General features: G+C 45.3%; 2 protein-coding genes across 40 annotated transcripts in view; one reads left to right on the top strand and one right to left on the bottom strand.

Moving 5' to 3' along the window:
• NDUFB2 (NADH:ubiquinone oxidoreductase subunit B2) overlaps positions 1–19905 on the top strand; it is a 1166996-nt gene that overhangs the window by 796807 nt on the left and 350284 nt on the right. The gene's annotated exons all lie outside the window — the stretch shown is intronic.
• SLC37A3 (solute carrier family 37 member 3) overlaps positions 10445–19905 on the bottom strand; it is a 65046-nt gene continuing 55585 nt past the window's right edge. For both annotated transcript variants that reach the window (XM_050782251.1, XM_050782252.1), the window contains 2 exons: positions 14646–14711; positions 10445–12129 (listed from right to left, as the gene is read on the bottom strand). In XM_050782251.1, coding sequence (XP_050638208.1) covers positions 12037–12129; positions 14646–14711 — 159 coding nt within the window. In that variant the 3' untranslated portion in view covers positions 10445–12036. The remainder of the gene's footprint in view (positions 12130–14645; positions 14712–19905) is intronic.

The raw sequence follows: 19905 nt of genomic DNA, 5'->3' as shown, positions 1-19905 counted from the left end.
CAAATACAGAATCTAAGAAAACACAGAATCACCTTGAAAACATTATGTAAGTAGAAGAAACCTGTCACAAAAGGCCCCATATTGCATCCTTCCATTCATATGCCATGTCTACAGGAGGAAAATCCATCCACACAAAATGGAAAGCAGCATTTGCCAGAAGCAGGGGAGTGGGGAGAGTGGAGTGGACTGCTAATGGGTGGAGGGTTCCTTTTTGGGGTAATGAAAATGTCCTAAAGTTAGATGTGGAGATGGTCACACAACACTGTGAATAAACTAAAAAAAAAAAAAAAAAAAAAAAAAAAAAGAATTTTACATTGTAAAGGGGTGGAGTTTCGTGTATGTGAATTACATAAAATGAAGACAGACAACCCGAGGTCCATCAACTGATGACTGGATACTCAAAATGTGGTATATCCATACAATGGAAATCTTTTATGCAATAAAAAGAAATGAAATACTGATATATGCTTCAACATAGATGAACCTTGAAATGATGACGCTATGTGAAAGAAGCTAGTCACAAAAGGCCACATGCTGTTCAATTCCATTTAGAAGAAATGTCTGAAATCTATAGAGACGGAAGTGTGATGGATGCCAGGGGTTAGGGGCTTGGAGAAAATGGAGAGTGAGTGCTAATGGGTATGGAGTTTCTTGGGGGGATGATGAAAATGTTCTACAATTGATTGTGATAATGGTTGCACAGCTCCGTGAATGTCCCCAAAACCTTTGTGCACTTTAAATGGATGACTTATATGGCATGTATAAATTATATCTCAATAAAGTTGTTTAAAAAAAAGACAAAAGAAGAGAGTTGGTCAATACTATTAATTACAAACAGTACATCCATAGAAGAAGAGTGCAGCCTCTGCGTCCTAACAGGTCTCTGGTCTGTCTCAGATTTTGTAGCTAGAGATGAGGATTCGTGCAAGATCTCACACTTAATCCAGCAAGGAAGAGTCACTCTCGACATCTAAGCAGCGGAATAACACCGCAAAAGTCCCCTTAGCAAGACTATTCTAAGAGTTGAGCACAGGGCAGAGTGAAGCGAGGCAAGGCTGGGAGCAGACGCACCAGCAGTGAAGCTCTTGCCAGTCACCCAGGCACAGGATGGTGGCTCGGAAATAAAAATGAAAGATGAATTGGAAAAGTGAGGAGGAGGCTGACTTTTCCTCCTGGAGGAGGCTGACTACATGGAAAGAGAAAGATGTGCCAAAAATGATCCCTGTGGCTGAGAGCTCGGGGGAATTGAAAGACTGGGCTGCCCCCGACAGTTAAAGAGAAACCAGAAAGCGTGAGAATCACGGCCCAGTTGAGGGCCATGGTTCGGGAATCAGAACAACTTCACGAATGAGAATCCAGACATGGCTCGATTCCTAAGGTTCTTCAAAATCGTTTCAAGGAGCTTACTGAACAAAAACCACTAGGAAAGTTATATGGGCAGCAGGTTTGCAGGGACTGGAGGAAACTAGCTATATTAAATTGGGATATCCAGTGATCTCCAGGGAACCTAAGACTGGAAAATGAGTAACAAATTGAGGCTAGGGCTAAATATTTAGTAGTCATTTGTAGATTTTTAAAAATATTAAAAAGTGAACTTTCTAAGGAAGTACTAGAGCAAGAAGAGAGAAAATTAAACATTAAGTAATGTTCTACCTCCTGTTTACCAGGCACTCTACTAGGAGTTTTTTTTTTTTTTTTTTTTTTTTTTTTTTGAGACAGAATCTCGCTCTGTCACCCAGGCTGGAGTGCAGTGGCCGGATCTCAGCTCACTGCAAGCTCCGCCTCCCGGGTTCACGCCATTCTCCTGCCTCAGCCTCCGAGTAGCTGGGACTACAGGCGCCCGCCACCTCGCCCGGCTAGTTTTTTGTATTTTTTAGTAGAGATGGGGTTTCACCGTGTTAGCCAGGATGGTCTCGATCTCCTGACCTCATGATCCACCCATCTCGGCCTCCCAAAGTGCTGGAATTACAGGCTTGAGCCACCGCGCCTGGCCGAGATTTTTTTTTTTAATGATTAGAATGTAGACCTTTCTAGAGTTTTGTAGACTGGTGAAGACAAGGTCGAGTATGAACAAGAATCTCTGGAACACAGAAAATGAAAGAATTTTGCCTAGAGAGTTTCTTGGGATTGAGGATTAGGAGGAAAGAGGAAACCAAGTTGGGAAAGATGAGTAGAGTTCAAAGAACGAGAAGGTACTCAACAATTTCAAAAGGGAAGAACTGGGACCTCCGGTTTGATCAGAAGGCAATAGCGGGGGAAGTGTTTCAATAACATTTTGAAAAAGTGTTTTTTGTTTGTTTGTTTGTTTTGAGAGAGAGAGAGAGGGTCTCACTCTGTCACCCAGGCTGGAGTGCAGTGGCACGATCTCGGCTCACTGCAACCTCCTCCTCCACCTCCCAGGTTCAAGCAATTCATCTGCCTCAACTTCCCGAATAGCTGGGATTACAGGCGCCCACCACCGTGCCCAGCTCATTTTTGTATTTTTAGTAGAGACGGGGTTTTGCCATGTTGCTCAGGCTGGTCTCAAACTCCTGACCTCAAGCAATCCGCCCACCTCAGCCTCCCAAAGTGCTGGGATTACAGGCATGAGCCACCGCACCCGGCCCTAAAAAGCTTTTGAAAGGGAAAGACGGAAGTTGTCTTCAAATACATTGAGTTAGCCCTTCAACGTAAATAAGGAAAAAACTGTATATTACATATCTCAAGAGAAAATATACATTTGTGTTGCTTCTTCCTAGAACCAATGGAAGAAATCATGAGATTCTCAGTGAATAGAAGACTGTTCTAACCATCGGAGCTCTCCAACAATAGAATGGCTTCCCCAGGAGAGCATGCTCTGGTCCTTGAAAGGAGACAGTTTCTATGGACAGGTTAGTGGCCAGCTGGTAGAGATGACACAAAGAAATTCACACATCGGGGAGGGAGGAAGTCAATTGAGCACTAAACTCAATTCAAAGCTGGATTCCAGATGACGGGAGGAAGAGTTGGTGGAAAATAAAGTGGTTTTCATAGGTGGACTGTCCATTCAGAGAATCTGTTCGGCATTGGTGGTAGAAGGATGGCAGCTGTAAGGGGCAAAGCGGGTGACTGATGGTCTGTCTTCCCTCCACTGCCCCAATTCAGAGCTCTGGAGACATAAAGACTGAAGAAAAAGGTAGACAGAAGCTAATTTAAGGGAGTGAGATTTCGAGTGAAGTTAAGGATCCACATCATCTGAGACTTTAGCACAGGCTGAGCCAGGGATTTTGAGGCTGAACCATCTCAGTGGACAATCTCCAGGTCCTCTGCATCTTCCAGTATAAGGAATTGGGAGGTTACCAGCAGAAATAGGCCAGGGGAGGGAACTGAGGACTTACACAGAGGGGAAACTCCTAGCCAGGAGGACATCTAAACAAATTGATATAAAGTGAGACTGAAATAAAGAGCGCGCAGGACTTTCCGTCAAACAAGTGCAGTAGGCAGTGTCTGGGACTTTGTCTCCCCCTGCTGAGCCAAGAGGTATGAATGGCCCGCCATGGGGAAAAGGTTTTCACAGGGCAAGCACTGCTTCTTTGGGAAGGAAAACATAACCAATGGTATAAAAATCTTCTCTCTCACAACCACCACGACCCTGCAGCATTAAAGAAGCTGGTAGAAAGTGACATGGCTGGGCCACAGCTCAAGACCAGATGCACGTGGAAGGGGACAGCAAAGGGGACAGCACTGGGCACCCCATGGCCACTCTTGCCAGGCTTTTCTCTGAAAGCTTCTTCCCTTCACCACCGATCCAACCCCTTTACCCAGAGGCTGTGCCAATGGTCTCTCACGGATTGCAGAGACTGGGGCTGGGAGGGTAGGGGCGGGAGTTGGCCTTAGTTTCGCTTACTTAGAGATCCTTCCTCCGGTCATGACACAGGCTTGCTTCTCAAAAGATCTGTTGGTCAGGTGCGGTGGTGCACGCCTATAATCTGAGCACTTGGGGAGACCAAGGCAGGTGGATCACCTGAGGTCAGGAGTTTGAGATCAGCCTGGGTAACATGGTGAAACCCTGTCTCTACTAAAAATACAAAAATTAGCCGGGCATGGTGGCAAACGCCTGTAATCCCAACTACTCTGGAGGCTGAGGCACAAGAATCGCTTGAACCCAGGAGGCAGAGGCTGCAATGAGCTGAGATTGCACCACTGCACTCCAGCCTGGGCAACAGAGCGAGATTTTGTCTTAAAAAAAAAAAAAGAAAGAAAGAAAAAAAAGACTGTTAAGGGGGATTATGTGGCTCTACACTCTCTCCAAGAGCTTGTTCACAGAATAATCTCTTTTCGGACCCTGAGTAGAACCAATAAAAGTAAAACCCACTAGGGGCATGTGGGGAAGGAGCGCTCTCTGCCGCCAGTACTTTGGTCACTACTCTTGCCCCTCCCAGCCCCGCCTTCCTGGCTCCAGAATGGTTGCTCTTTATTTTATAACCCCATTAACATCTTCATTCTTCATTCTAGGACACAGAGGCCAGTTACATCTGCTATTTGTTAGGTACTATTTTTTAATGGAAATTAACTGCAGTGCTATTAGGTTCCTGAGACTTTCCATGGTGAACCTAAGAAAACAAGCACAATGCTAAATAAATAAACAAATGCACATACACGCAAAAAAAAATCTAGGAGTGTAGTACCCTAATGTCACTCTGTAGGGTGTGATAATAACTACTAAACAAGGTAAAGTCCTTTGAAGTCCTCAGATGAAAGGTTTTACCTAAATACAATTATCCCATTAAATCCAAAAGAACATTCCTGTCCAACAGGGTAGCCCTTTTATCTGTGTTTCTCTGCCGAAGAATTTCTGAGATGACAGCTTCCTGTGCCACAGTGATAAAGGGGACTGAAAACAGTTTCCAACAATTTTGCTACTTTTTATTTAATCCCTGAAAGGACAAAAAGAAAAAAAACATTCCTTCAACAGAGGGCAAGACCAAGCAGTAAAAAGCTGACCAATGGCATTTTAGAAGCAACAATCTCATTCAAGGTTAATTCAACATTTGTTAGAAAGAGGGGTGCCCGAGCAGGGACCCAAGGCAGACCTGGGTCAGCCAGGCCCATGAAACAGTCACACCTCTGCTGACTGTGCAGACACAGAATGGGGGAGAAACACCAGCGCAGCAGTTTATGAAGTGGATGCTGCAACTCTTAGACTCAAACAGAAGATGCAGGAAAAAGAGTAAAGAGGTGCTGTTTAAAAAGGCAAACCTAGGCCGAACGCGGTGGCTCACATCTGTAATCCCAGCACTTTAGGAGGCCAAGGTGGGTGGATCACCTGAAGTCAGGAGTTCAAGACCAGCATGGGCAACATGGTGAAACTCCATCTCTACTAAAAATACAAAATTAGCCAGGCATGGTGCCAGGCACCTCCCAGCTACTCAGGAGGCTGATGCAGCATAATCCCTTGAACCCAGGAAGTGGAGGTTGCAGTGAGCCGAGATCATGCCACTGCCCTCCAGCCTGGGCGACAAAACTCCATCTTAAAATATAAATAAATAAAAAGGCAAATCTAGTACAGAAGACCCCCTAAAGAGAGGTTAAGACCCCAGGGCAAGGCCAGTCAGCGAGGGTGGCCTGGACATCCCTGTGGGGCCACAGCCCAACAGCAGGAACAGGGCGCAGGTGGTTTCCACACAAAGGTGCAGGTCTGACAATTCTGCTCACCCTTGGGACCCTGGCCCTAGAGAAAGATGAGAACTGGCCACCCAATTTACACCTTGGAAGTAAGTCTAGGGGAAGAGTCAATTTAAGGAGAGGCTGCATGGCAGAAAAAGAAGCCACTGAAGTTAAATTTTAAAAACTGGGTTTTCATCTAGTCCTAGTTCTGTTATTTAGATGATTTGACTCCCAGCAAGCCACTTACCCTCTCTGAATCTTGGTTCTCACATGTAAACTACAGAACCATCTGCGGACCTCAGACTGTGTAGGGGAGAAAACAGAGTGGTGAATGGAACAGCAGTTTTTAAAGATGCATCCACCTATGAAGCATTATTTCACTAATGGCTGAAAGACCACACCTTTGGTGTCCAGGTACAGAACTTTTCGAGTATTATTTGATTCACTATGCAACATGCATATGTTCTTACTTCCAAAAAGCCATATAGTAACAAATCATTGTTACATTGCATATAACACACACACACACACAAATATAAAACCACTGAAGTGATTTGTATTATCTATGATCATGTATATGTAAATATCAGTATTTCACTTTTTTTTTTTTTTTTTTTTTTTTGAGATGGAGTCTTGCTCTTTTGCCCAGGCTGGAGTGCAGTGGTGTAATCTCGGCTCACTGCAGCCTCTGCCTCCTGAGTTGAAGTGATTCTCCTGCCTCAGCCTCTTGCATAGCTGGGATTACAGGCGCCAACCACCACACCAAGCTAAATTTTTGTATTTTTAGTAGAAACAGGGTTTCATCACATTGGCCAGGCTGGTTTTGAACTCCTAACCTTAAGTGACCCACCCGCCTCGTACTCCCAAAGTGCTGGGTTTACAGGCATGAGCCATCATGCCCAGCCGGTATTTCACATTTAATTTGATTTATTCTAGACATAAGCTGAAACAAACTTTATGTCACCAGAAATGGCCTAAGGAAAAGCACAAGGAGATGACATTGACTCTAAAGGCACAGAAGAAGCAAGGTAGGAAGGAACATTAGCCAGTGGTGATGAAATGGCTGCTGTGTCCTGGGCCGGGTGCTGACTCCTGTGACTCTCACAATTTAATTGAGGAAATGACAACTTAGCCAGAAACAATAGAGAACAAAATAAGGCAATAAAACCAATCAGCCTGGGGCAGACTGTGTGGTCTAAGGATAAGGGCTTTCAAGAGAGGTTTCCAGAAGGAAAATAGCATTACTAGTAGGGTTATCAGGAAAAGCTTCATGGAGGTGGGCAACGAAGGGGACTATGAGGGATGAAGAGAGTTTGAATGCTTGGAAGGGACAGGCCAAGTAAAAACACACAGCAGGAATAAAGACAGCAGCTTGAATAACATGGAGATTTGTATTGGAGCAAAAGAGCTCACTGTTCGCTGCCGCTGAGCCCTCAGGGAGAGCTGGCGAGGCTGCCAAGAGCCAGAGGAGAGGAGACTGCACTCAAAAGCCACGTAGTCCGAGAACCTGGGCAGCGCCGACAGTCTGCGGCCATTAATTGCAGGCGTGCAGCGTCCTGTGTAAAGCAGGTGGCAGGGCAGTATGCAGGGTCAGGGAGGAACTTTGCCCTGGCCTGCTCTGCCCACACTCCACTCTTGAATCTTCCTCCCACCCTTCCCAACACACTCCACATTTATTCTGCACCAACCATGCGAGGAGCTGGGCACTGCAGAAAAACAGCAGCCGTCTCCTTGGGGAGTTAGATACAAAAATAGGGAAGACAGAAACAGCTAAGCACCAAATAAGCAACACTGACATTACCACCAAGGGAAGGAGAGATGGTAGAGAAGGAAGGGCTAGCATGGCTGGTTGGGAAAGGCTCCTCAGATGAGATGGTGCTTGGCCAAGCCTTGAGGGAAAATTAAGATTCACGAAGCTGGGAGCAAAAAAGCGGTATTAAAGAGAGGTGTCAATCAAGACAAGAAGGTATGAATATGAATGCACAACTTCCCTTTGCAGTGAGTAAACGAGCTAGCTGGTCTGACGCTGCAGAAGGTTCGTGTAGACAGGCAATGGGAGGGTCAGTACAGAAAGTGAGTGAAACTGAACTCTGCAGAATCTCAATCCCAGGTACTTGATTCTCTTGACCAAGGTTTCGAACTTTGTGGTCCAACGATGAGCTTCAAGTTTTGGCCCATGCTCACCCAATAAGAAAATTGCGAATATTTTTTCATATAAGCATTTCAATCTGGGAGACATTAAGTGGCTTTCAGTTTCTCAAAAGGGTTTATGACCTAAAGAGCTGAAAATGATTAATGCAGCAAACTGGCAGAGTGGTCTGTGTGGGGAGGGGAGAAGGGGTTGGGATTATATAAGTCGAGTCCAGTCCCCTCCCCTGAGACCGGCTGTTCTTAACTATGCACCAGATAGTCATTAACAAACAGATGCCATTCCTCTCTTTAGTGGCTTCTTGTTCAATAAGTACTTGACGGGGTTACTGGTAGATTACAAAAGTAGCTCATCAGGGAAACCAGCACAGAGGGAACAGAGGAGAGAACCCAGGAAAAGGGATAGTCGGTAAGAAGATTCGATAAATTAAAATGCCAGAGAAGCCAAAGAAGAAAAAGTCCTGGGAAAGACGAAGTGGTTACAGGTGTCAAGCACAAATACGGGATGAGGGGGCAAAAAAATCTCAAAATTCAGTGACCCTCAATGCTGTAGGGTGATGAGAGGCCAGAGGCTAGAGATACGGGGTCCAAACTAGGACACTCAGAGAGCGAAAGGAAGTACCATTGATAATTACGGTGAATGACAGGCATAAACCAGGACCGTCCTGGGCCAATAGATAGGCAGCTACCTAGTTGAGGAGGAAATGAGTAGCACAGACGAGAAGGCAGCAGATACTGTCTATTAACTCAAATAGTTTAGCTGCAAAAAGAAAACTAGGGCATTAGTCAGAAAAGTCAGTAGGGAAAAGAAAAGGCTTTACCATGTATTGATTTGGGAGGCAGGAGGACTTCCGGAGGTTTTGAAGAAGGGGGTTGGGTGCGGTGGCTCATGCCAGTAATCCAGGCACTTTGGGAGGCCGAGGTGGGCAGATCACTTGAGCCCAGGTGTAAGACACCACCAGCCTGGGAAACACAGCGAAATCCCTTCTCTACAAAGAAAATTTTTAAAAATTAGCTGAATGTGGTGGTGAGCACCTGTAGCCCTAGCTACTCGTAGTGGGCCACTGCGCTCCAGCCTGGGTGACAGAGCAAGACCCTGTCTCAAAAAAGAAAAAAAAAAAGAGCAGCGGGAGGGAAAAAGGGAAAAGGAAAGGGGCGCAAAGGGCTGACAGCATTGTACATTCTCCATCCCACAGAACATCATGAGGCACAGCAGCTCCTCCAATACTGCTGCAGGCATGCTGACTGTGGCACTCTGGTTCCTCGGAACCAGGAAAGGACGGAATAGCAAGAGTAGCGAGAGACATTTCCTCCTTTGAAACTGTAAGAAAAAGAAAACAGCTTCTGAAAAGAAAAGGCAGACCGCAGCATCTGATTTCAACCAGTGAGCATTGGCGATCTGGCTGTGAGGAAAGGATGCATTTTCAAACCAGCTTTCACTATGGCTTTCTCGTCCCTTTTCGAGGGAGAAGATACTAAGAAAATAAAGCAAACTCTTAGATGTTCATTAAAGTTAAATCCTGGCTGGGCGCAGTGGCTCATGCCTGTAATCCCAGCAATTTGGGAGGCCAAGGCAGGTGGATCACTTGAGGAGTTAGAGACCAGCCTGACCAACATGGCAAAGCCCCATCTCTACTAAAGATACAAAAATTAGCCGGGCATAGTGGCGTGCGCCTGTAGTCCCAGCTACTTGGGAGGCTGAGGCAGGAGTATCGCTTGAACCTGGGAGGTAGAGGTTGTAGTGAGCCGAGATTGCACCAGTGCACTCCAGCCTGGGAACAGAGTGAGACTCCATCTCAAAAAAAAAAAAAAAAAAAGTTAATTCCTGTGCAGATTGGCAGAACTAGAATAAGGGAATATATCCTTATTTCATGTTGTCCAGTGCCGAGCATTTATTTGTAATTTCATTTTAGGCAGGGACCAGTGGCTCATGCCTGTTATCCCAGCACTTGGGGAGGCCAAGGTGGGAGGATTGCTTCAGCCCAGGAGTTCAAGACCAGCCAGGAAACAGTGAGACTTCATCTCTACAGAAAATAAAAAGACTAAAAATAATTAGCCGGGCATGGTGGCGCACAGTCAGCTACTTGGGAGGCTAGTCCCAGCTCCTTGGGAGCTGAGGCAGGAGGATCACTTTTGACTCCAGGAGGTCGAGGCTGCAGTAAGCCATGATCGTGCCACTGCACTCCAGCCTGGGTGACAGAGCGAGACTCTTGTCTCAAAAAAAATCAAAAAATGGTTTTATTTCAATACAGCTCGGGGGCCACAGAAAAGTCAGGGAAACAGTCACCAATCTAAGGTTCAACTGGGTAAGAAAACACTGGCTGGTGTGGGGACACAAAGATGAGACCACACCCACAGTGCAGCTGGAAAGGAAACTCTGAACCAAACGCCAGTCAACAGGTTCAATGAGAAAACAGACGGCCCTTAACTTACAACCGGGCAATTCATCCAAACGGAGCACAGTCTTCCACAGTAGGAAAGGGCAAGTTTTCACAGAACAGATGGAAATGAAGCCACCCCAGCACCTCGGGTGAAGGAGCAGGTGACCCAGCAATGCTGTGGGTTAGCGTGGGCTCACCCGGGAACGCTCAGTATCAGGAAACATTAGGGCACTGATCACATTCTAAATCTCAGCACTCATGGTATATACATTTAAATACCGAAACGGAGGTTCATTATAAAAGTCAGTTTATTTCCCCTTTCTGTGTTTCGTATTTTCCCTTTTTGTCAGTAAATGAGCAATACAATGATTGGAAATCTGCATGATTAAATAATATTAACAAGTTCATAAACACACCCCATATCAGAGTATAAAGCAAGAGGTTGAAAAATATTCCCTAACCCAATGCAAATTAGGTGTCCTTCAAAATTGCACATTCTCCTCCTAGCTTGCTTGTATAATTTAAAATATATACATATACAGAATGATCTTAAAATATTGATAACTAGTATGGAATTCACAGCCCTGAAGATATATACTCCACATTTTTCTAAAGAACGGACACCCCTCAGGCCCTAGTAATCCACTCATGTGATTCAATGTCACGTACAGTCAGTCCTCAGCTTCTGATTTTTGGACTTTAAAATGGTGCGAAACGGTTGCAATTTCGACATAATGTACAGTATTCAATAAATTACATGATATATTCAACACTTGATTATAAAACAGAGTTTGTGTTAGATGATTCTACCCAACTGTGGGCAATTCTAAGTGTTCTGAGTACATTTAGGGTGGACGAGGCTAAGCTGTGGCGTTCGGTAGGTCAGGGGTATTAGATGCATTTGACTTCCAATGGGTTTCCTGGGACGTAACCCTACCGTAAGTCAAAGAGCATCCGTACTTGACACTTACTAGAACAAAAGGTCTTTCCCTTTTCTCTAATTCTAGTCCTCAGCTGAGGTAACTCCAGGAACCCGGTTGTGCCAGAGATCAATCCTCTAAAAATAGACTAAGCAGATTAGCTTCCTAGAGGATCCTAAAGTTCCCAGACAACAGATCTGGGGTGGAGTTGCTTCGGCTGCGAGTTACACGTCGGAATGTTCGAGATAACTGATGTACCTTATGGTCCTTGAAAGGAAGACTAAATACTTCCAGGAGCCAAAGTTAATTTGAATGAAGATGGAGGAGAACAGTTGACAATAATTTGAAGATATTCATGCTTCTAGGGCTGAATGACTTTTGGATCAGACACAGAGTGACTGAGCCATTCAACGGGCATGTAGTGTGATCTTTCCCACCACAGGGAACAGAGGGATTCTTTGTCCAAGGCAGGCTGGCAGCTCGGTCCAGCTTGAGCATTTGATCGGGATTTGATGCTTCAAAGATGAGCCACTCTCTATAAACTCATTACCAAAGCAAAATGCAATGATCTCTTCCATTCGTGGAACACATCACCAACACAAACCACGCGTGGCTTTGCCTCCTATTCACTCCATTTTTGAGGCTAGAGAAAGTTCAAGTCCAAAACAACAGTTAAGGTTAAAATGCTAAACCTCAACAGGCCACACAAAGATGCTGGCAGAGTCAGAGGTCACTCGGCACATTCATGAAACAACAAAAATCATCAACAATAATTCCTGTAGTGTAGAAAACTCGCTCAGCCTTCACCGCTGGTCAGCATCTCAGGTGGCTGGCAGTGTTGAGAGAGCCCTGACAATCCAAGGTCAGGCTGGTGCTCCTAGACAAACCCAAATTAGGGCAGGTTCGAAGCCCCAACGGTCCTGATGTGGCTGACGTTGTTCTTTCTGTCTTGCAGGCACCAGTCACTCCCTCAGTATATGAGCCTGTCTCCTTCGCATGAGAGAGAATATTTCCCTCACTATTAATGGCGAGATAAACACAATTGTACAACTTGTCTGTGAAGAGAAAATAGGATTAAAAATGCAACAACAAGTTACTTCTGTTAGAGCGTCATGTTTTGAACATAACAATGGATTTGTACAATTACATTCATTTTGACTTCATACAAAGGTAACGTTTAATCGTCAATGAATTAGAAAATGATTTTGAAAAGTACGGCTAATACTACAAAATACTTAACATCACATTTCAGTTGCCAAAAAAAAAGAACACCACATACACATAATTTGCCATAGGCAGAGCAGAGAACTGAGACCAGAGGCTCAGATTAAAACGATGATCCTTGTAACAAAGTCTTCTTTCTACTACAATTCCTAGCATGATCACATCAGAAAGTTCATCACAAGATACTTCCCTCTACTTAGCACGGATGTCAGAAATGGAACACAAGTTATATGGCCCAGTCTTTGGAAGCTAGATGGGAATTAGATGCAAGCTCCAAGGTATTCCTGGAGCTGGACTATCCCGGGAATCCTTGACCACAGCAAGAAGACAGCTGCCTGGAGTAGGGGTGGTGGAGGCTGCCTTCAGTCCCAGTGCCCTGGGTTTGAGGACAGGATACTGAATGCGTCCCTGGCGCCTTCCACACTCTCGGGTAGACCTGTCTTGAGCACTGTCCCACCAATAATGTGCCTCAGTATGTCACAGCTCATAACAGAGAGCAACATTTTAAAAGCACAAAGCCTCAGGAGTTTGAGACCAGCCTGGGCAACATGGTGAAACCCCCTCTAGGAAAAATTCAAAAAGTTACCAAGGCGTGGTGGCACACACCTACAGTCCCAGCTAATCAGGAGGCTGAAGTGGGAGGACCACCTGAGCCCGGGATCACCTGAGCCCAGGAGGTCAAGGCTGTAGTGAGCTGTGATCGTGCCACTGCACTCCAGCCTGGGTGACTGAATGAGACCCTGTCTCAAAAAAATAAGTTAAAGGCCGGGCGCGGTGGCTCAAGCCTGTAATCCCAGCACTTTGGGAGGCCGAGACGGGCGGATCACGAGGTCAGGAGATCGAGACCATCCTGGCTAACATGGTGAAACGCCGTCTCTACTAAAACATACAAAAAACTAGCCGGGCGAGGTGGCGGGCGCCTGTAGTCCCAGCTACGCGGGAGGCTGAGCCAGGAGAATGGCGTGAACCTGGGAGGCGGAGCTTGCAGTGAGCTGAGATCCGGCCACTGCACTCTAGCCTGGGTGACAAAGCAAGACTCCGTCTCAAAAAAAAAAAAAAAAAAAAAAAAAAAAAGTTAAAAAAATAAACAACGACTTATTCTTTATTGGCTATTTCCAAGAAAGCAGAGAATCCCAGCCAAGATTGTCTAGGGCATCATAAATATTTCCTCAAGAAACTATCACCGTTTTAGAACCGGGAAACATGACAGTGTTAATTACAGCAATGCTTCTCTTTTAACTCAGTGTTGCTTGGTGTACATTGTAATTTACTTCAGAATTCCTAAATTATATTCAGCAGATAGAGAGTAGCCTAGAAGAGTATACTGATTAGGGGCTGGTGATACTTTAAATAAGTCTCTTCTTGTTTTTCTGAAGTCATAAATGGCAATATTCATTAGACTCAGGTCAAGAGCAAACTGAGAGCCTTTTTCTTCCTTAAAAAGAAGAATGTGAGGTCAGGCGCAGTGGCTCATGCCTGTAATCCCAGCACTTTGGGAGGCCGAGTCGGGTGGATCCTCTGAGGTCGTCAGAAGTTCAAGACCAGCCTGGCCAATATGGTGAAACACCGTCTCTATAATTAGCCGGGCGTGGTGGCAGGTGCCTGTAATCCCAGCTATTCGGGAGGCTGAGGTGGGAGAATCGCTTGACCAGGGAGGCAGAGGCTGCAGTGACCCAAGATCATGCCACCACACTTTAGCCTGGGCAACAGAGCGAGACTGCCTCAAAAAAAAAAAAGAAGAAGAAAGAAGAAGAAAGAAGAAAAAAGAAAAAGAAGGAAGAAGAAGGAAGAAGGGGCCGGGCGCGGTGGCTCAAGCCTGTAATCCCAGCACCTTGGGAGGCCGAGGCGGGCGGATCACGAGGTCAGGAGATCGAGACCATCCTGGCTAACATGGTGAAACCCCGTCTCTACTAAAAAATACAAAAAAAAACCTAGCCGGGCGAGGTGGCGGGCGCCTGTAGTCCCAGCTACTGGGGAGGCTGAGGCAGGAGAATTGCGTGAACCCGGGAGGCGGAGCCTGCAGTGAGCTGAGATCCGGCCACTGCACTCCAGCCTGGGCGGCAGAGCGAGACTCCGTCTCAAAAAAAAAAAAAAAAAAAGAAGAAGGAAGAAGGAAGAAGGAAGAAGGAGAAGAAGAAGAAGAAGAAGAAGAAGAGAAGGAGAAGGAGAAGGAGAAGGAGAAGGAGAAGAAGAAGAAGGAGGTGTCTTTTAGACTAATAAAATGTTACTTTTCATAAAGGCGCCTTTAAAAGCAATCAACAATTCTGCTGAAGAAGTGACTTAAGTAAATGCTTTGAACTTAATTAATAGAAAAATGACTTTTTTTTTTAAAGGAGCACCTACTTACCATGAGAATGAAAAAGTAGAAAACCCACATCCATCCTAGCTTGTCCCGGATCAGAGACACTAAATACTAAAAGGGAGAAAAAAAAATTACAATATAATTCTTTATAAGTTTATAAAAGGAAGCAGCTAAAAAGTAGATTAAACATGGCTATTTTAGAAAATAAGAAGGGGACACAGGATTTGTATGTTTTGCAGTTTACAGAGCTCTTCCACATACATGTGCCTGCTGTGATTAACGGCCCATTTAAGCATGCAGAGTCTAAATGGAAAAACCATATAGTAGAAGTTGTCAGTTTATTTATTTATTTATTTATTGGTTATTTTTTGGGACAGAGTCTTGCTCTGTCGTCCAGGCTGGAGGGCAGTGGCGCAATCTCGGCTCACTGCAAGCTCCGCCTCCCGGGTTCACGCCATTCTCCTGCCTCAGTCTCCCGCGTAGCTGGGACTACAGGCACCTGCCACCACAGCCGGCTAACTTTTTGTATTTTTAGTAGAGACGCTGTTTCACTGTGTTAGCCAGGATGGTCTGACCTTGTGACCCGCCCGCCTCAGCCTCCCAAAGTGCTGGGATTACAGGCGTGAGCCACCGCACCCGGCCCAGAAGGTTTATTTTATTCACTTTGCTATTTAGAGAGGAAGATGAACATCCACAAGCTACACCCACTTAATCATTCTTTCTTCCAATGAAAGGTACTATAATTGATGCCTCAAAAAGAGTTTGTCTTTAAGTATGCCACTCATTTTCCAATCATGCTGTTTGCTCACAGTGTTGCTGTACTACCTTTGCATCCTACAGCATATCCATTTACTTTTTCAATTACTGAAAAGGATCTAATTGCACTTATTTAACCCATTTTCTTTTTTTCTCTTATTATGGTAAGATATAACTTACATAAAATTTGCCATTTTAATCTTTTTTTTCTTTTTTCTTTTTTTTTGAGATGGAGTCTCCCTCTGTTGCCCAGGCTGGAGTGCAGTGGTGTGATTTTGGCTCACTGCAAGGTCTGCCTCCCGGGTTCACGCCGTTCTCCTGCCTCAGCCTCCCAAGTAGCTGTGACTACAGGCGCCTGCCACCACGCCCAGCTAATTTTTTGTATTTTTAGTAGAGACAGGTGTTAGCCAAGGATGGTCTCGATCTCCTGACCTCGTGATCCACCCACCTTGGGCTCCCAAAGTGCTGCGATTACAGGCGTAAGTCACCGCGCCCGGCCCATTTTAAACATTTTTAAGTGTGCAATCCAGTGGTATCAATTACATTCATAATGTTGTACAACCATCACCACTATCTATTTCTAAACTTTTTCATCATCCAAATAGAAACTCTGTTCCTAATAAGAAATTAACTGCCCATCTCCCCAGCTCCTGCTAACCTCTTCTTTCTGGTTCCATGAATTGGCCTATGCTAGATATTTCATGTAAATGGAATCACAATATTTGTCCTTTCATGTCTGGAATGTTTAGCATAATGCTTTCAGGGTAGACTACGTTGGAACTTCACTCCTCTTTTTTTGGAGATGGGGTCTCACTCTGTCGCCTAGGCTGGAGTGCAGCGGGCAATCTCTGCTCACTGCAACCTCCGTCTCCCAAGTTCCAGCAATTCTCCTGCCTCAGCCTCCCAAGTAGCTGGGATTACAGGCGTGAGTCAGCATACTCGGCTAATTTTTGTATTTTTAGTAGAGATGAGGTTTTACCACGTTGCCCAGGCTGGTCTGGAACTCCTGACCTCAGGTGATTCACCCACCTCAGCCTCCCAAAGTGCCGGGATTACAAGCGTGAGCCACTGCACCTGCCCGCCCCTCCTTTTTTTTTTGAAATGGAGTTTTGCTCTGTCACCCAGGCTGAAGTACAGTGGTGCGATCTCAGCTCACTGCAACCTCCTCCTCCCAGGTTCAAGGGATTGTCCTGCCTCAGCCTCCCAAGTAGCTGAGGTGCCACCATGCCCGGCTAATTTTTGTATTTTTAGTAGAGACGAGGTTTCACCATGTTGGCCAGGCTGGTCTTGAACTCCTAATCTCAGGTGATCCACCTGCCTCGGCCTCCCAGAGTGCTGGGATTAAAAGGGGCAGGGTCTTTCTCTGTTGCCCAGGCTGTAGTGTAATAGTATGATCACAGCTCACTGTAACCTCCCTTCATTTCTTTTTAATGGCTCATTAGTATTCCATTGTATGGATATACCACATTTTGTTTCTCCATTCATCTGCTGATGGACCGGAGTTGTTTCTACCTTTTGGCTACTATGAATAATGCTGCCATAAATGTTGACATACAAATATCTGAGTCTCAGTTTTCTTTTTTTTCTTTTTTGTTTGAGACAGAGTCTTCCTCTGTCACCCAGGCTGGAATGCGGTGGTGCAATCTTGGCTCACTGCAACCTCCACCTCTCAGGTTCAAGCAATTCTCCTGCTTTAGCCTGGGATTACAGGCACCTGCCACCACATCCAGCTAATTTTTGTATTTTTAGTAGAGATGGGGTTTCACCATGTTGGCCAGGCTGGTCTCGAACTCCTGACCTCAAGTGATCCGCCCACCTCGGTCTCCCAAAGTGCTGTGATTACAGGCGTGAGCCATGGTGCCCGGCCCCCAGTTTTCAATCTTTTGGGAAATACCTAGGAGTGGAATTGCTGGGTCATATGGTAATTCTATTTAAATTTTTTTTTTTTTTTTTTTTTTTTTTTTTTTTTGAGACGGAGTCTCGCTCTGTCGCCCAGGCTGGAGTGCAGTGGCCGGATCTCAGCTCACTGCAAGCTCCACCCCCCGGGTTCACGCCATTCTCCTGCCTCAGCCTCCTGAGTAGCTGGGACTATAGGTGCCCGCCACCTCGCCCGGCTAGTTTTTTGTATTTTTTAGTAGAGACGGGGTTTCACCGTGTTAGCCAGGATGGTCTCGATCTCCTGACCTCGTGATCCGCCCGTCTCGGCCTCCCAAAGTGCTGGGATTACAGGCGTGAGCCACCGCGCCCGGCCTTAAATTTTTTTGAAGAAGCACCGAAGTATTTTTCACAGAAGCTGCATCATTTTGCAGTCCCACCAGCAATGCAGGGCTTCAATGTCTGCACAGCCTCGCCAACACCAGTCACCTGTCCTGGTTTTTAATTACAGCCATCACAGAAAGTATGAAGTCACAACTCACTGTGTTTTTGATTTGCAATTTCCTAATGACTAAGGATGTTGAGACTCTTCATGTGCTTATTGGTCATTTGTACACATTTGTCATGAAGATTTGTCCTTATGTTTTCTTCTATGAGTTTTACAATTTTAAGTTCTTAAAGTTAGGCCCTTAATTCATTTTGACGTAATTTCTGCATATGAGGTAAGGTAAGAGTCCAACCTCATTCTTTTTTTTTTTTCTTTCCTCCCCCACTCCTCAGCTCCAACTTCATTCTTTTCATGTGGATATCCAGTTTTCCCAATACTGTTTATTGAGAGACCATCCTTTCTCCATTGAATGGTCCTGGCACCCTTGTCAAAAATCAGTTTGGCCACAGGCACAAAAGGATAACATTCTTTGATCACATTATTACTGAAATGTACATGTGAAAAAAATTAATGCAGAATGACTATGTGATTTATATTAGATCACATCATGTGAAGCAAAAAAGAGGTCTAATCATCCACTAAAGGAAGCACAGGGTGCTCCAAACTCTGACTGCAACTTTATCTTTTTTTTTTTTTTTTTTTTAAGACAGGGTCTTGGCCTGGCAAGGTGGCTCATGCCTGTAATCCTAGCACTTTGAGAGGCCGAGGCAGGAGGATCACTTCAGCCCGGGAGTTTGAGACCAGTCTGGGCAACATGGTGAAACCCCATCTCTACAAAAAAAATACAAAAATTAGCTGGGCGTGGTGGTGCGTACCTGCAGTCCAGTCTACTTGGGAGGCTGAGGTGGGACAATCGCTTGAGTCCCAGAAGGCAGAGGTTGCAGTGAGCCAAGATCCTGCCACTGCACTCCAGCCTGGGCGACAGAGTCAGACCCTGTCTCCAAAAAAAAAAAAAAAAAAAAGAGAGAGAGACAGGGTCTGGCTCTGTCACCCAGGCTGGAGTGGAGTGGTGTGATCATGGCTCACTGCAGCCTTGACTTCCCAGGCTCAAGCAGTCCTCCCATCTCAGCCTCTTAAGTAGTTGGGACAGGCACATACCACCATGCCCAGCTCACTTTTTTTTTTTTTGTAGAGATGAGGGTCTCACTATGTTGCTTGGGCTGGTCTTGAACTCCTGGCCTCAAGCAATCCTCCTGCCTTGGCCTCCCAAAGTGCTGGGATTACCGGTATGAGCCACCACACCCAGCCTCATGTATAAGTTTTAATGTGGACATTCATTCTCATTTCTCTTGGGCAGATACTGCAATTTAATTTTACTGAACTCCTAGTATATGTCAAAAAAAGCACTAAGCATTGGGTATGCAAAGACGAAGGAAACAAGCACAGCACCTGTCACGGTGTATCCCCTTTACACCGTGACAGGTGCCTACTAGAGGACCGCATCAACTGCTATGGCAACCTGAAGGAGAAACAATTCTTTACTTGGGAAGTCAGGGAAAGATGGGGGCAACAAAGTTATTCAGGGTAAATTAGTACACTGGCTAAGGACAGGACTGATAGAGTTTAACGCTAAGTCACAGAGTTTGGGATTTCACCCCTTAGGCAATGGGAAATCATTCAAAACTCAACATGGAAGAGGAATGAGTAAAGCTAACAGTGACTTACTCCAGATATGCTTCCCCGACCATGAAGGTCAGTCTAGGACCCAAGTTCACAGTGAGGGATCTGGATACTGGCAGGTGAGGCAATCTAAATAAAAGCAAACTCTCTGAAATACTCATTATAATCCACCCATTTAGTTAGTGAAGAAAACATTCGAAATGAAGGATAACTTAAAATAATATAACGTCAGAAAAGGATGCCCAATGCAGTCACTCTCTACCCCAAAGAGGAAAATATCTGAACTGACGGCTGGGAGCATTTTTCAATTCCCACTCCAGAGCATGATCAGGTAAGCACATTTTTCAAGTCTTTGCTAAGGTTTTTGTTTCTTTGGGGTTTTTTGCCCTTTAGTCTTATAATCAAATATGCTAAGCATATCAATCGTTCATTCCACAAGTAATGTCTACCGTGTGCCAGTCACTGTTCTCGGTACTAAGGTGACAGAAGAACATACAACAAAATGCCACATTCAGGAAGCTTATGTTACAGTGGGAGGGACAGACATTAACAAGCGCATATAGGCCGGGCGCGGTGGCTCAAGCCTGTAATCCCAGCACTTTGGGA

The sequence above is a fragment of the Macaca thibetana genome, chromosome 3, assembly GCF_024542745.1.
Source record: "Macaca thibetana thibetana isolate TM-01 chromosome 3, ASM2454274v1, whole genome shotgun sequence".
Lineage (NCBI taxonomy): Eukaryota > Metazoa > Chordata > Mammalia > Primates > Cercopithecidae > Macaca > Macaca thibetana.
This window is presented reverse-complemented; position numbering and strand designations above follow the sequence as displayed.